At 32.8% G+C, this 15,218-nt stretch overlaps 1 protein-coding gene across 1 annotated transcript; it reads left to right on the forward strand.

Annotated features, from left to right (window-relative positions):
• Positions 1 to 3,831: 3,831 nt before the first annotated feature.
• Positions 3,832 to 10,864, forward strand: LOC129221015 (protein KRTCAP2 homolog). Its single transcript, XM_054855450.1, is given in 7 exon segments — positions 3,832 to 3,910; positions 4,660 to 4,739; positions 4,741 to 4,797; positions 4,799 to 4,816; positions 5,315 to 5,378; positions 6,979 to 7,045; positions 10,681 to 10,864. Coding segments are annotated over 7 exon segments (483 nt in total). The 3' UTR covers positions 10,799 to 10,864.
• Positions 10,865 to 15,218: the final 4,354 nt, after the last annotated feature.

Consider the following 15,218-nt stretch of genomic DNA (forward strand, 5'->3'; position numbering starts at 1 on the left):
ATTCCTGGGGGTAGAAAGCAATAAAACCAATATTCACTTGTCACAGGGAGCGCAGAAAAGTTATACAATTGATACTTACGAGATTTGCTTTGGATTGAATTCAAGCAAAAATTTGAAACAACTTAACAACATCTAAAATATGTTGTCATGTAAGACATCAGTAAATTTGACTTTGTTGTGGTAAAACGTGAGGATCAAAATATTGCAATACTTCATTACACACTGTAAGAGGGAGGGGGAGAACCAAATGAAGTTCGGGTCCAGTGTCAAGAGTAACGGCGTAGTTTGATAAACGGATAGAAGGAGAAAATAGGGAATAACTATATTTTGTCCTAGCTTTTCTGAAAGTTTACAAAGTCTGCATGCAATTAAAATAAAAACTGCAATAAAAAATTTAGTAATGCAATATTTATTTCAAAAAAAAAAAAAAATCCTCTCAAAGCGGGAAGGGAGTGAGGGAGACTTGCAACTTTACTGAATCAGTCTTTCACTTCATAGCACCGGAGTTTCTCATGAAACTTTCAAACCCCTCCCAGGAAACAATCCCAGGTGCGCAACTGGGTGATGGACTAGTACCAATACATGTCTCTAATAAAAAGGATTAAAAGTGAGTAACCCTGGAATTCTGATAAACACTAAGTTTAATTTTTTTGGGAAACTGTACAAAGCAGAGACAAACAACTTCTGCTGTAGCACTATTGACATAAAAGTAGGCTCCTCATTAAGGGCGGGACCCAGCTTTTGGTTTTGGGAGAAGAAGCCATCATCAGAAAGGGGGGGGGGGGGTCAAAATAGCAATTTTTGGGGCAAAAGCGTGTGTGGGACGAATTTTTTGAAATATAGGTAAAAAAAAAGGGGGGGGGGGGATTTAGGATATGGTTGGTTGTTTTAGGGAGTCATGATTCCCCCTCCCTCTGGATCCACGCCTTGAGTCTCATTCGCATTGATACCACTACACTTATTGCTGATACAAAAACTTAAACGTAATGCTAAAATAAGCTGCATTGTAAAATATAACCTTATTAATTACAATGATAACGTTTAAGGATTTCATGCCTGTGCCAGATTTTCGACTTTTCCGATACCCATCTTCGGGTTTTGGACGAAAAAAGGGCAGATATAGGGTAAATTTGCCTCCCGAGGCAATGGATCCACCTTGTTTTCGCCCTAGTTTTGTCACCGACTAGCTCTGCTACTTTTTTTTGAGCAATCACGATTGCTCATTGTTCTCACTTCACCGTCTTTGATGTTCCTTTCCTCTTTCAGCTAGGACCAGGGGCCTCTGCAGGCGGCGCGGCTGCTCCGGTCCTGAGCTATCCGCTTCTGCTGGTCGGGGGGCGTCCATGTCCTACACACACACACGCTCACATCACGACTTCTCACACATGCCTACATACATGCACACAGGTCTACGCACACAAACACACACAACTATGCACACGTGAGACCGCCCAGGAAGAGGGGCAGGCTTGGGAGGACAGGAGCCGTTTCTAGAAACAATAACCCCAATCAGTAGGGTCCTGTCGCAGTTCGTGATTGCGAAAACCATAATTTGAATTCAAAATTTCAGAATTCAAATTAATTCTCTCTCTCTCTCTTTTTTTTTTTGAAGAATCCTAATCTGAAAAGTTTCGATATCTTCCTATATCAACCACGTCATAACGCGATATAGTCACGGTGCGACCGTTCCCTATTTCCGAACGTACCCTTATTGTGACAGCTCTTTCTTAACTGTGATTGTACCGAAATAGCAGTCGAATGTTTTGAATTGAAATGTTAGCGTTAGATAGGTGACGTGGTCTAATTTTAAATCGCAATAGGACGTAAAATAACATACTTATTATAAAAATCGTCTACTGAGTTCTATGATGGGTAAGTCATTAGTATATTTTTGTATTTTAGGGCCATCACTTATATTATTAAATGACTTGATATTGCTTCTGTGCCACTGACCGGCATCGTAATGAAGCTTGGTTCCTGAAATAAATTTTTGTGTATACAATAAAAAAAAAAAAAACATTCATATCAAAAGTATTGTCTTCATGTATTCCTAATGGGAAACTTTTTGCAACGTTATCTGTTTTACTATGTAAGCCTCTGTCCTGCAACTGCAGATGAACTTTGATCCCTGAAGTCGAATTGAGAGGAGGTGAGAGCCTGCGTTTCGGGATCCGTTCGAGGTGGGGGGGGGGGGGGAATTCAAGCTAAAGATGATTAATAGCTGAACTCGCTATATTTAATTTTATTCTTGCTTTTGTGCATATACATAGTTTGCAGGAAACATTATTAGACTCTTGTGATTGATCTGGGTATCTTAACTGGGACTTCAAGTTTAGTCAACAGTGCAGCATTGCAAGTAACAAAGCCAACAAAATGCTTGGGTTTATCAATAGATCTATTTCAAACAAATCTAAGAAGGTTCTTCTGCCTTTATATAGGAGTTTAGTAAGACCCCATTTGGAGTATGCTGTGCAGTTTTGGTCGCCTTATCTGAAGAAAGATATTTGTGTATTAGAAAGGGTTCAAAGAAGGGTAAGGTAACTAGACTAGTAAGGTGACTTTCAGATTTAGATTATGATACCAGACTTAATAGGCTTAATATGTATAGCCTGGAGCAAAGGAGGATCAGATGGGACATGATTCAGTTGTTTAAAATGAATGGTGTTAATGGATTAAATTTTTGCACTGAAAGCAGGATGAGGGGTCATTGTTTTAAGGTATTCAAATCTCAGGCTAACCTGGTAATAAGGAAAAACTAGTACTTTAGTAGGGTTGTGGGCATTTGGAATGTCTTACCAGAAGAGGTGGTAATGAGCAAGGGATAATGGGGAATTAATAAATTGACTAGGACCAGCCTAGCTGGGTCAAGTGCCTGTTGCTGGTCATCACATTCGTATTTTTCAAAGCATTGAAGGGGTGAGTGAAAGAAGGGACAATGTAACATTTGTTTTTAGATGACCATGTAGATGATACTATTTTATGAAAGTAACATTAAATGTTACACCTCCTTAAAATTACCTCAACTTACCACCCCTTTAATTGTAATATGTGCCTTTTAAAATAATTACTGTCTTAATAAATCAAGTTGTGTTACTTTATAACAGTTATACTTCAGTATTTTCCCTTATCTTCTTGTTCCTGTTGTAGATTATAATTCAGCCTCTGGGTTGCAGTGAAATATTTAATTTCTGAAGTTCTTTATTATAATTTACAAATGAATCAATGTGCAAAACTGAAGTAAAACATAATCTCATGGATGTTTTTTTTTAAGTACGAAGTTGAATTATAGCCAGTATTTTATATTTGGACATTTTGGCGTGAAAAACTTTCTTTAAAGCTAGTAAACACCTCACATCATTTCATAGTTCCACATCATTAGGTGCAGTTCTAGAGATTTGTAGCTGTGAATCCAGTTCAAATGATAATCCACAGTCTTTCACAGGCAAAAAAAAGAGGCAATGATTTACTGAATGTAGATATTTGCACCCATTTTAAATTAACAAGTGAAAATTATAAAAAAAATCATATTTCTTCTGTGCCTTTAATTGACATAAAACCTTCCAAGGTCGCCGAAACCTAATTTTTAGTTCTGTACCACTTGCCCGCGTAAATGAGTAACCTGAACAGATTTGTTTGAAAAAATTCCTCTATAGGTTTTTGGTGTAACCTTCCATGATCTGTTTGCTCGTATATGTGTGTAATCCATTTGTGTTTTATGAGCAATTCTTTTTAACTTTTACATACATTTTTTACATCACTTATCGTTTTTTAGCTATAGTTTTTTAATGTATGATGATTGTTATCAATTTTTAAAACTGATGCGTATTAGAGATGAGATGGGCCCAAGAGCCCGAGCCTGAAGCGGGCTGGGGCTCTAGAACATTAAATAGGTTTCAGGCTCGGGCTCAAGGTAAGATTTTTAATCTTTACTCTCCATACAAATATTGTTTTCTATTGAAAAAGGATTCTTTTTTTAAAATTTACTTTGCTCTAGTGTAAAAATGCATGAAACTTAAACCATGGGGATAAAATATTTCAATTTTAATTTTAGAATTTCTTTTTTGGGCAATAAAGGGTATATTATTATTTTTTTCAAAAAAAAAAAAAAAAGGATATTTGTTGAATTAATATTTGCCTCACATGAAAATTTAAAAAAAAATGAGACAAAAAATTCATTAACAGTTACTTACAACATGTTTGTTTGCAATTACTATTACCAGACATAATATATTAATTCATCTGAAATAGAGGCATTTTGAGAAAAGTTTTAATAAAATGATCTTTATTTATAGACAGATTTATAAAAAATGTTTTGAACCAATCACTGTTGAAATAGGAGAACCTCCATTTTTGATTGATTTAAAATAAAACAACAGCTCATAAACCATATCGGACTTTAGTGGGTTTGGTTTTGAGAGTTTTTGACTCGGGCTGGGATTTTGACACGAGACAATATCTCTGGGCTCGTGCTTCCAAAAATGATCCCAAACTCATCTATATAGCATATAATCTAGTTTTGTTTTTCGACTATTTTGTGGATTACAGAATTCGCTTAACCTTTGTTACCGTGCCCCCCAAGTCTGGATGCAACAGGAGTTATATTTGTATTGTATTTATATTTGTAATGTTTTGTAAGAAATTTTTTTTTTGTTATTTCAGCTATTTCAACTGGTGCATCGTGTCTATTGTCAACAACACTCTTCGTATTACTATTTGCTTCTATGCAAATTTACCGATTGGCACTTAGCATCATCACAACTCATGACCGTGTTTGGTGGCTTTTTAGGATCATTTCTTTTTTCTTTTGGCATTGACTGTATCCCTTTTAATTTTTTATTTGTTACAAATTATTCAGATTCAATTTTATTTTTCTTGTATTATGTCCAAAATATACATGAGCATTTTTCCGTGAGTACTCTAACACAAAATGTAAATTCCATTGCAAAGAACCTTCAACTGACCACATATTTTGTTTGCTGAAATATGGTTCTTTCTTTTATGTATTGATGAAGAGGTTTGCTTTTATAACTTCTAAACAGTTGTTTGCAGAGTTTTAAAACTTTTTTACTTTTTTTATTTCTACATGTGTACATGTTGTCATAAATTTACTCACTTATATATGGTTTTAAATTTTAAGTGTCCAAATTAGATTTATGAAAAGCAATTTCGTTTTAAAAATTGATTTCAAATGTTGTGTTAAATCATTTCTTTAGCAAGACTTAAAGTAGTACGTCATTTTGTTTTAGGCTTATTTTGATTCAAAATATTGGTTCATTTACTATTTGAGGAATGTTATCTTTAACATTTTGTTTAGGCCATTGGAAATCTTGAAAGTTATGCGTTTGGAAAAGGATTTCAAACAAAACTCTTTCCTGAAGGTAATATTAAGTCTTTTGTTCATTTGAATTTTTTTGGAAAAAAATTGTTTTCAGGTGTGTATATACAGTAGCTGCGGCTTAATGTGATCAGTTTGGGACAAATACTGTTTGTTAACAATAACCGATTGATAACAATAACCGAAAAGAATCCAGGTCAGACAAAATGATGGTTATTTCCATTTAAGAAGCATTTATTTTTATAAATGCAAATTAATATTACAATGAGTCAACTAAACGTTTAGATTTTCATTTAGCTTCGCTTTTGTTTTCAATCTCGTCACGATTCTTTAGTAACTTACTAAGTAATGGCTGAGAAATTTTTAGCTTGCTGCTACACTTCTATATTGAGTCATTCCTTGACAGTAAAATCATTTAACTTTCCCCCATGGCTAAAATGTTTGATGATTTAGAGTAAACTTTTTAATGTAACTACTGGACAGGGCAAAAATTCTTCTGCTTTACTGATAAGAAGGGAACTTGGAACTAATGTCATATACCCCACCCTTGGCGACTTTTTCCTGTTGGCTCCAAGAAAGCATCGCCAAGAAAACAATGTATGACGACATATGTCATACATCGTTCTTAGCGATGCTTTCTTAGCCCCCAACAGGAAAAATTCAGATAAGCATGATCAAAGCACTTCAGAGCACAATATATATAAAAACAACATAAAACCACAACAAAAAACATCGCGAATATAATTGAAAGTTTATGGAAAAGTGATGACAGTTAACAAAGACACTGATCACAATATCTGACTTTGTTAACAACTGTTAATATACAAAGTGTTCCGAGACTTTGATTCTGATTTCATTACACAAATGATAACAGAAAGAAAACTGCTTTTAAAACAAACTGCTTTTTAAAATTATTCTCTCTAAAAACGTTTTTTATGTACATAGTTCCAGCAATTAATTTATCCGAACTATATGTATTGTAGTCAATCTACTATGCACTATTTCTTTAAAAAAAAAAAAAAAATTACTTTTAAGAAGGCTCGGAAAGGAACTTCTGATAACTCGAACTACCTATAACTCAAAGGTTTTAGCTGGTCCCTTTTGAACTTTAAATTATAAGAGTTGAATGTATATAGAAACACCTATATTAAGGGACTGGGACTCATAAAAATGTCTGCTATTTGGATGTGTCTGTCAAAGAGGGTTTCACTGTAATTGTATTTAGAGCAGAATTTTTAGTTTCTTCACAGCTGTAAAATATAATTTTCAAAAGCATTTTTCAAATATTGATTTTTATTTAAATGGGATGCCAGTATTATGTATTTAAAATAATTTAATTTTCTAGCTTAGTTTTAATGTTATTTAATGATGAAATTAATCTATAATTATGTAGAATATCTCTCATCTTGAAAATGATTCCTAATAATCATCAGCATGTCACTACTATGAATTTTTTTTTTTTAAGTGTATTTGAAAGTTATTGAAATGGCATTTATTGCTAAATATATCAAGTTTTTTTTTTTTTTTTTTTTAAATAAATCACTGCAGTAGTTGTGTTTTCCCATTGTGTCCTTACATCAACCATTTTTGTTCAAACTGTTTTCTAAAATCAAGGCTTTAAAATCTGTTTTATTCTTTTTCAGTGTTAATAAGTTTGTTGGTTGCTGTTTTTGCTTCTGGATTAATACACAGAGTTTGCATAACCACATGGTGCGTAATTTTTGTTTTCTAATTATCTTTGAAGTCATTGTAATCATCCGATAAATTCCAATTTAAAACAAAGTAATAACACAACAATCACCCTCTCTTTTAATCGGTTTTGTAATAAAAGTCTTTTATGATAACTTTTCAAAGACTAGACAAAATCTCTCTTCATTGTAAAAATGTTTCATATTCCCAAAATTACACATGTTTCTATCAATAGTGTAGTGTGATCAATTGCTTTTACTTCACTATTTAATACTAGCTGATGCACCTTATTTTACCTGGGATTTTAAACTCAACGTATCAAACCAAACATGGGGAACAAACGATGTTGACCTAAAGCATCTTGATCTATTTTCTCAAGCCATATACACATGTACATTATGAGGGTCCAAAATGAAATGAAAAAATATAAAAGATAAAATATTTATCTTTACATTGCTGTCTTTGTTCCACAACGCAAAGTAAAATTACCAAAGGGCCATTTCACAGTATTTGAATGTTGCGAACTCTACATTTCACAAAGTTTTGAACGTCAATATTTATAACATAAAGATATAGAATTTAATTTTAACTTTACTAGTCTACAAGCCCTACCAATACACAAACTGAAAATAAAATAAAGTGTTAATATAAACCCTAAATAAAATTGTTATAGCAAAAAAGTGTCATGCTGCGGACTCTACGCATAAAAGTTCGTTAAAAAGTTGATCAAAATTGAGCTGCATTCCCTCTGAACCTATTAATCCCATATTATCAATGCTTTTTTTCAAAGACTGTTAAACTACAGATAGTAGGAATGCAAAAAGTTAATTTTTAAAATGAAAAAAATTAAAGATTAGATGAAAAAGCTTCACATACACAATGAAATGCTTTATGTTACGGACGCTACAAGTTGTACCAATTCACTTGTGTCCAATATTTTTTTATTTAAATTCGTTTTACAAAAAAAAGTAATTAATGGTTTAGATTTACATTTGTTTTACAAAAAAAAGTAATCAATGGTTTAGATTTACATTTGTTTTACAAAAAAAAAACAAGAAATGGAAAGTATAAAGAGGGAACATTTCCGTGCTTATTGGCCGTGTTCTAAAGGAAAAAGAAGAAAAACCAAACGTTTCGTCAAGCTCTGCGGCTGACGTCATTGGCGGATGGGGTTCATCATCGGTGGAATGGTGTATAAAATTAGAAAATAAAAATATTTATTGATGTGCGTTTATTTAGAGCTATAAAAACAAAACTTTTTTATGTTTTTTTGTGCTGGAACTCTACAGGTACATATTTCTGAATTCAAAACACAGACAAAATTTCATATTTGAAATTGAAAAAAGTATCTAAGTGGCTAAATACTCATTCTATTTTCCCCATTTCAAGCAAAAAATTGATTAGAATACATGTTCATTTGTTAGACATGGAAGACTTGATGCGATTTTACACTGTAGAGTCAGTCTGGCAACGTGAGTTTTACCAATGTTCCAATTAAATACTAAGTATCTCTATAAATACCAAGCAAATTCAAGACAACCAACATATTCTCATAATTTAAACATTTAACTTCAGATTTCTGTTGAAAAAAAAATATTACCAATAAGTTTTGTTGCGGACACTTTTTGGACAAAATACTGTGAAATGGCCCCAAACCAAAAGTTGGATCAATTGGAGAATGCTAGGGGCTGCTATGAATTGAAAGTTCTAAGCTTTTATTTTACAATTGACACCAATTAATAAGATGTCTTATTTTTACTAGGATACAGCGTAATATCGGTGCGTTCAAATCATAAAAACATCTTTGCCATTAGTGCAGTTTCTTAGCCCTATGATTTGACATTGGATCAGTTGTTAGCAGCTTCAGCACAATCACAAGAGACTGGTAGATAATGATAACTCAATTTACATATTCTAAAACAGAAGCTCTCAGAGTCCAGGACATGGCTGACCCTCATATGAAAACAGTCTAACATTGCAGACCCCCCCCCCCCTCCTGTACAAAAAAAATAAATAAAAAATGAGGCATTTAAATCTTGTTTTCTAATAAATATGTATTTACTAATTATTTTTTGTACTTATTCATTTTTCTGTACATTGTTTAGAACTGTTGTCTAGTTTTCTTTACTTAACCTGGTAGAACTCTTGTGGTAAACAGAACAAAGAAGTCTGGGTGGGGTTCCTGTATGACCCCATCTATTAATTTTGACTTAATGCAATTTATAAATGTAAATTTTTGGTCATTTTGTAAAAAGATATTTTTAGGTATGAATAATTGTTTAAGAGACTTTAGATTGAGTACTAGAACACGTTTCTAAGAAAAACTTATATTTAAATTGGAGTGAATCTCACAACTAAAATGTTTATGTTTAACACAAGATTTTGATTTTTTGCATTTGATCCCCAGTTGAGTTTGGCCTTCCAAAAATGAATGCAGTTACTCACTAAAGTAAAAACACCAGCTACTGGATATTAAGAGTTTATTTATTAAACTAAAGAGGCACCTCCTCCCCCTGCTCTCTGTCGCTCTCCAACCACCAGAAACTGCAAGCAGTTCTATTTGCAGTTTATGCAGTTCTAATGCTTGAAATGAAATGCTGAAAAGTTATGTACTTTCCATAAATATAGACAAAGTACAGGTGTCCCTTGTATAACACAGTACTTGTACAACTAACACTGTTTCACTATTACACAAACCAAAACTTGCGATTACTACAACACAGATTCATGGTATAAAAGATGACTTTAATATTACATGGTTTTGATACAACTCAATTTCAAAAATAGAATTTTACTTTGGATTTAGTTCACTGTTAAGAAAAACATAGATGATAAATTTAGGCTAAATTTAGCAAAAGATAAGTAAAAAAATGTAGTTATAGAATAATTATATTTATTTTATTTTTCTGTTATTGTTGCTTAGACAAACTTTATTGGTGCAGGAATTCCTTTGAAATCAATTTCTTTTTGATATTGAAAATTTTGTTCTTCGTAAATGAAGCTGATGAAGATGTTTCTTATTTTTTTTAATTATTTAATTTTTTTCCCATTAAAGTAAATAATGTTTTTTGTATGTTTTATTGGGATGAAGTTTTAGCTATCATAAAATTTTACATTTTAAGACTTGATTTATCAATGTATAACTCGATACACATTATTATATTATTTCAAAGTTTCGTATCACACAGTTTTTATACAACACTGTACATATGGCCTGGATTTATGTTATGTACATACATGAAATAAATAAAATAGTAATTTGAATAAATAAATAAAGACCCTCATTACACGGTTTCGATATAGCATGGTACAAACTAACCATGTTATGTGATAGACACCCGTATTAACTTTCTCAATGTGTACCAGTGCTGCATTTTTGCTCTTGTTCACCACAAAATAACTGCATCAACATATCTAGCAGGTGCAGGTTCAATATAGTATGCTCATAATATTGGTATATAAACTTGTCTCACAGAAGCTAACTGTAGGTATTTTATTGGTGTATTCACAAGTTTTTTCCTTTCGAAAGTTCCATTTTTCTTATAGACAAATATGAGAAAATCAGTCATGAAACTCTGCTGTTTGTGCATGTAGATTGATATTCTCAATGTTGCTATTTCCGTTAAGTTGTTCCAAGTTTGTTTTTCTTGTTTCAGTTTTCTATTCACCATCGTTGCTCTGTATTACATGAACAAAATATCAACAAAAGTGCATGGCACCGCTCCAAGTGCTTCAGTGGTAAATAGTGTTCCTGAACGAAAAAGAAGAAAATAAGTTTTGTATTTCATAACCTACCTTTTTGATACTTAAAATAAAGATCAATCGCCTTTGTTTGTTACATTTTATGTCATAGTGTTTTCTTTTGCTATGTTTATTTGATTTTATAAAGTAATTACAGAATTCGGAAACCAGCGAATTTCTAAGATTTTGAAAATAAAGGTTGAGTCATAAAAATTGAGAAAAATTTTTGTTTTCATTGTTTTTGAACAAAAGTAATTAGTTATATCCCTAGACTTAATAGCAATATTCCCAAACTTAATAGCAAGCGAACCCTTTCATGGACCAACGTTTGATGCGAACCCCTGTCATTAGATTGTATAAATACTTATAGTTCGTAGATAATTGAACTTAATTAAATTAAACATTGCTAACTAGAAGGGAATATCACTACTTTTAAAAATGATTGGTATTTTAGATAGTTTAACTTCATTTACAAACTCTGGAGTACAAAAATCAAGTTGAGCATACAGAAATCAATAGGTAGCAAAACAATCAAAATTGAACATTGAATTCATGAGATGAGTGAGGTTTTTATTGATGCAATTCTAATATATTATGTTTAACTGTTGATAGCTGGAGTCATGTAGGAATCAGCATCAAAATAGTTTCGGTCTTTAGTTTTAGTGGCTACATAGGTTGAAAATCCGGATTTCCATTGATAAGTTGCGGCAGTTGGGAAAAAGGGCTTTCCTTTTTCAATATTTGGTATTTTTTGTTTTTCTGTCAAAGCCAAAAATAGGAGTAATCACAGACTGATAAAAACTGTAAAAAGAGCCAGGTAAAATTTGTAGGCTCTAGAAAAATTATTTTTTCAGAGTTTGTGTGGAAAATTTATTTAAGATGGTTTCTAAAGTAATTTTCTAAAAGAACTAATCACCGAGGTGTTAATTTTTTAGTCAGGCTTGTCGGCTCTCGAGATGAGTATCTTGGAAGGTAGATTGAAGCTATGTCTATCAAACATTCATATACGCATGACGACACACTGCACGGTTTTGTCGAAGCAGAAAACAATTCAGTCTCCTATGCATGATCTTGCTACACTGTACCTTGAGATGTCGGGGAGCAGGAATTAGAAGACATCTCCTTAAATTCAAAGGTGAAAATTCTAGTTTTTAAATGCAAAATTAGTTATTTTTTATTTCTAACTAGCTGCATTGCCCGGCTTTGCACGGTCTACCTCGAAAATAAAAGTAATGTCAAGTGAGGCATGTTCAACAATCAGGCTTCAGTTAGAGAAAAAAAAAATACTGTAAAATTTCCTGTCAAAATAATCATTCCAAAAAAAAAAAAGGCAACCTTCTGAATGGTTTTATTCGCGCTAATTTGAAATGAGATCGCGTAAGTTAATTTTTCATTTCCATTAGGCTTAAATATGCTTTTAACTGTTCTTCTGGTGATTTTGAAGGTTTTTTTTTTTTAAATTCGATGGGAGTAAAAGTACTCGAGGGGTATTTTTCACGGGCTTTCAAATGGTACTAAAATCCAACTGGTCGGATAATTATTTCGGGTAGAAAGAGCCATTTAATGCCATTTTCGGGTCCTAAAATTAAAATTCAAATGGTTCGGTACTTTTTTGGCATTCAAACCACCCCCACGTTCCATCTCAGGTGCCCAAGTACTTCCCTCTCAAATTTGGTCCAGATCCGATGAAAACTGGATTTGTATAGGGAACATACATATATACAAACATATATATTCTTTGTTTTATTTATATAGATGACTGGTAGTAAGAAAAGACAAATAGCAAATTAGGAAATACAAACGCAATACACAGAGCAAGGAACACAGTAAAATATTATCTGCTCTCTTGCCTCCCAATAACGGTTGCATAGGCCACTTCCAGTAGCTTAGTACAAGTGTGAATGTCCATTTCTTGATTTGAGTTACAAAGAGGACAGTTGAAACTCTCGACAATCCTCAAACAGTGAGAATCCTTTGACAAATAGTCATGGCCAGATAAATGTAGAAGCATGGCGTCTGACTCTGTTCTTGGTGTTATTGGAACAAAATTGCGGTTTAATAACTAAACTTCGTGGTTGCTTCTATATTTAAAGTATTGCTAAAAAACATCCCTTGATTTCTTTCTGATATGTAATTTTATTGCATTAAACGAGACTCGCTCGTTCGATATTTGAATATCAGCAGTTCCTTTCTTTGCTAGAGCATCAGTGAGCTAGTTTCCCATAATCCCACTGTGTGCTGGGATTCACTGCAACACCACTTTTATGCTTCTCAACAGTAGCTCGTTAAAATTTAAGCATAATTTAATGGTTTTTAAACCTTTTTTTTAAAGTTTGCTGCACAAACCACAGTTTGGGAAGCCTTGCCCTAAACCTGGAGTATTCAATATAATTTTTAGTGAACATTTGTAGCCTTATAACACAATTCTGAAAACAAATTTTATTTTTAAAAATAATAGAGCTGTAGTTTGTTTTCAATTTGTATTAAATCTTAATATAATATTCATATCTTAAGATGAATATAATATCTTAATATAATATTCATAATATTATTTTATCTTATTCCGTTATTCACTCATTTGCATTTGAATTTGGCAATATCTTTTCTATCCAAATTAGGTGCCAAAAAAGAGGTACAGTGAAGCCTGTATAAGTTGACCACCTACGGCAGTGGCGCCGACTCCATGGGGCTTGAGGGGGCCCGAGCCCCCTCAATAGTTTGTTTTGGGGGGCAGAGCCCCCTCAATAATTTAAGAATATTATTTGTCATATTGTGGTTTCTAAAATCACAAAATTATGTTGGTATTTTTTACTTTCCTTGTTTGAAGATAGTTACATTGTAAAATACATTCAGTAATGAATTAAAACAAATAACTATTGCTGTAGTAAGCAGGTTAATTGAAAACGAGTGGTGTGAATAAGGATAGTGTTACGGTGCTGAGAGCACTCATAGAATTTGTCCCAGTGCGCAAACCTTCGGATGAAGTCTGTCGTCGGCGGCTATCTCATCTAAATAAGTGTTGCTGATCTGGAAAAAATATATCAGGGTTTGATTTGTACATTTAATGGAAGGCGTGATAGTTTTCTTCAATTATTAGAGTTAATGAAGTTATCTGTTTATTAACTTTTTTAACTCTATTAAAGCATTAATTTTGAGACATTATTTTTATTTAATGAACTCTGAGCCTTATTCAAAGCAAGCTTAAATTAGTTATTTCACTTTTAGTAATCAAAGTGCGACATCAATCTTTTATGCTTTATTCTTTTAATGATAGTTTAGATTTATTTAAATATCATTTCAATCTTTTCAGAGCTATATATTCACTGCTAATAGACTAAAAGTAATTATTACTGTAAATTAAATTAGCTTTTCATAAAAATACCATTTTTTCTTTTTTTTTTCAAAGCCAAAAAATGTGTCGTCTTGTCGATTTTCTCAGAGTGTCGATTTACCGAGAGTCGAGTTTTTGGGGTTCTAATGTTGATCATGTGACTCTAAAATGCTTAAAAAACTTTAAAACTGACTATTTTTTATCTCAAATTTAGAAAATTTCAACTGGCAAGGCCCCGTTATGGTACCCTCTCCCCAATAGTTGTTTTGAATCGGTGCCACTGGGAGTGCCTTTCCATGCAACTCAAGTGCACTACCTTGTATAGTGCCGTAACCTAGCTATGGTACTGCATGTCTCCCCACAAAATGGAACTGTAAAATTATCCCTCACTTAAGGCAAGTGACATGATCTAATTGAAGCAGAAAATTTGTGTACCAATTTTTAGATTGTTTTACTTTGAAAACGCCCTGTCACATATGTTTGTTTGTATAAATTATACACACCAGAAAATATGTAAGTTGGCATTTTCAAGGCGCAAAAATCTGAATTTTTTTTGGGGGGGGGGCTCCGTGCTTTAACATACTCCCTAAACCCCAGTGACATCCGGCCCCCCCAATAATTTTTCCAAGTCGGCGCCCCTGACTTACGGTGCACTACTTTGGTGGTCAACTTATGGAGGTTGAATTATATAATATAGGTCTAATTATCTGCTTGAGAATAGCAATTAACTTAGACATGTGGTCAACTTTACAGGTTTTACTGTACCAATAAATCTTTTGTCAGCTTGCTCACATTTTACGTAGTTTTCCCATAAAGCCCATGTTAAACCATATAGGCACAGTTCTAACGGCAATGTCTGTAAAATTGTGTTTTCAGTATTGGCTTGCTACAAACTGGAGATTACAGGGATATAAAATGTTTTTTTTTTTATTCTAACACACTTTTATACTTCATTTTAGCTCCTTCAACGATTGTAGCAGATTTTCCAACATTTTAAGTCTTACCAAAAACTCAGAATATTTGAAGTTTCCCAAAATAACTAACACAAGTATAGAGGGATTATGGACGTCTAATTTTTTAACAGTACTTCGTACTTCGATGACCACATGATTAAGGTTGGAT

Source organism: Uloborus diversus, chromosome 4 (assembly GCF_026930045.1).
Source record: "Uloborus diversus isolate 005 chromosome 4, Udiv.v.3.1, whole genome shotgun sequence".
NCBI classification, from domain to species: domain Eukaryota; kingdom Metazoa; phylum Arthropoda; class Arachnida; order Araneae; family Uloboridae; genus Uloborus; species Uloborus diversus.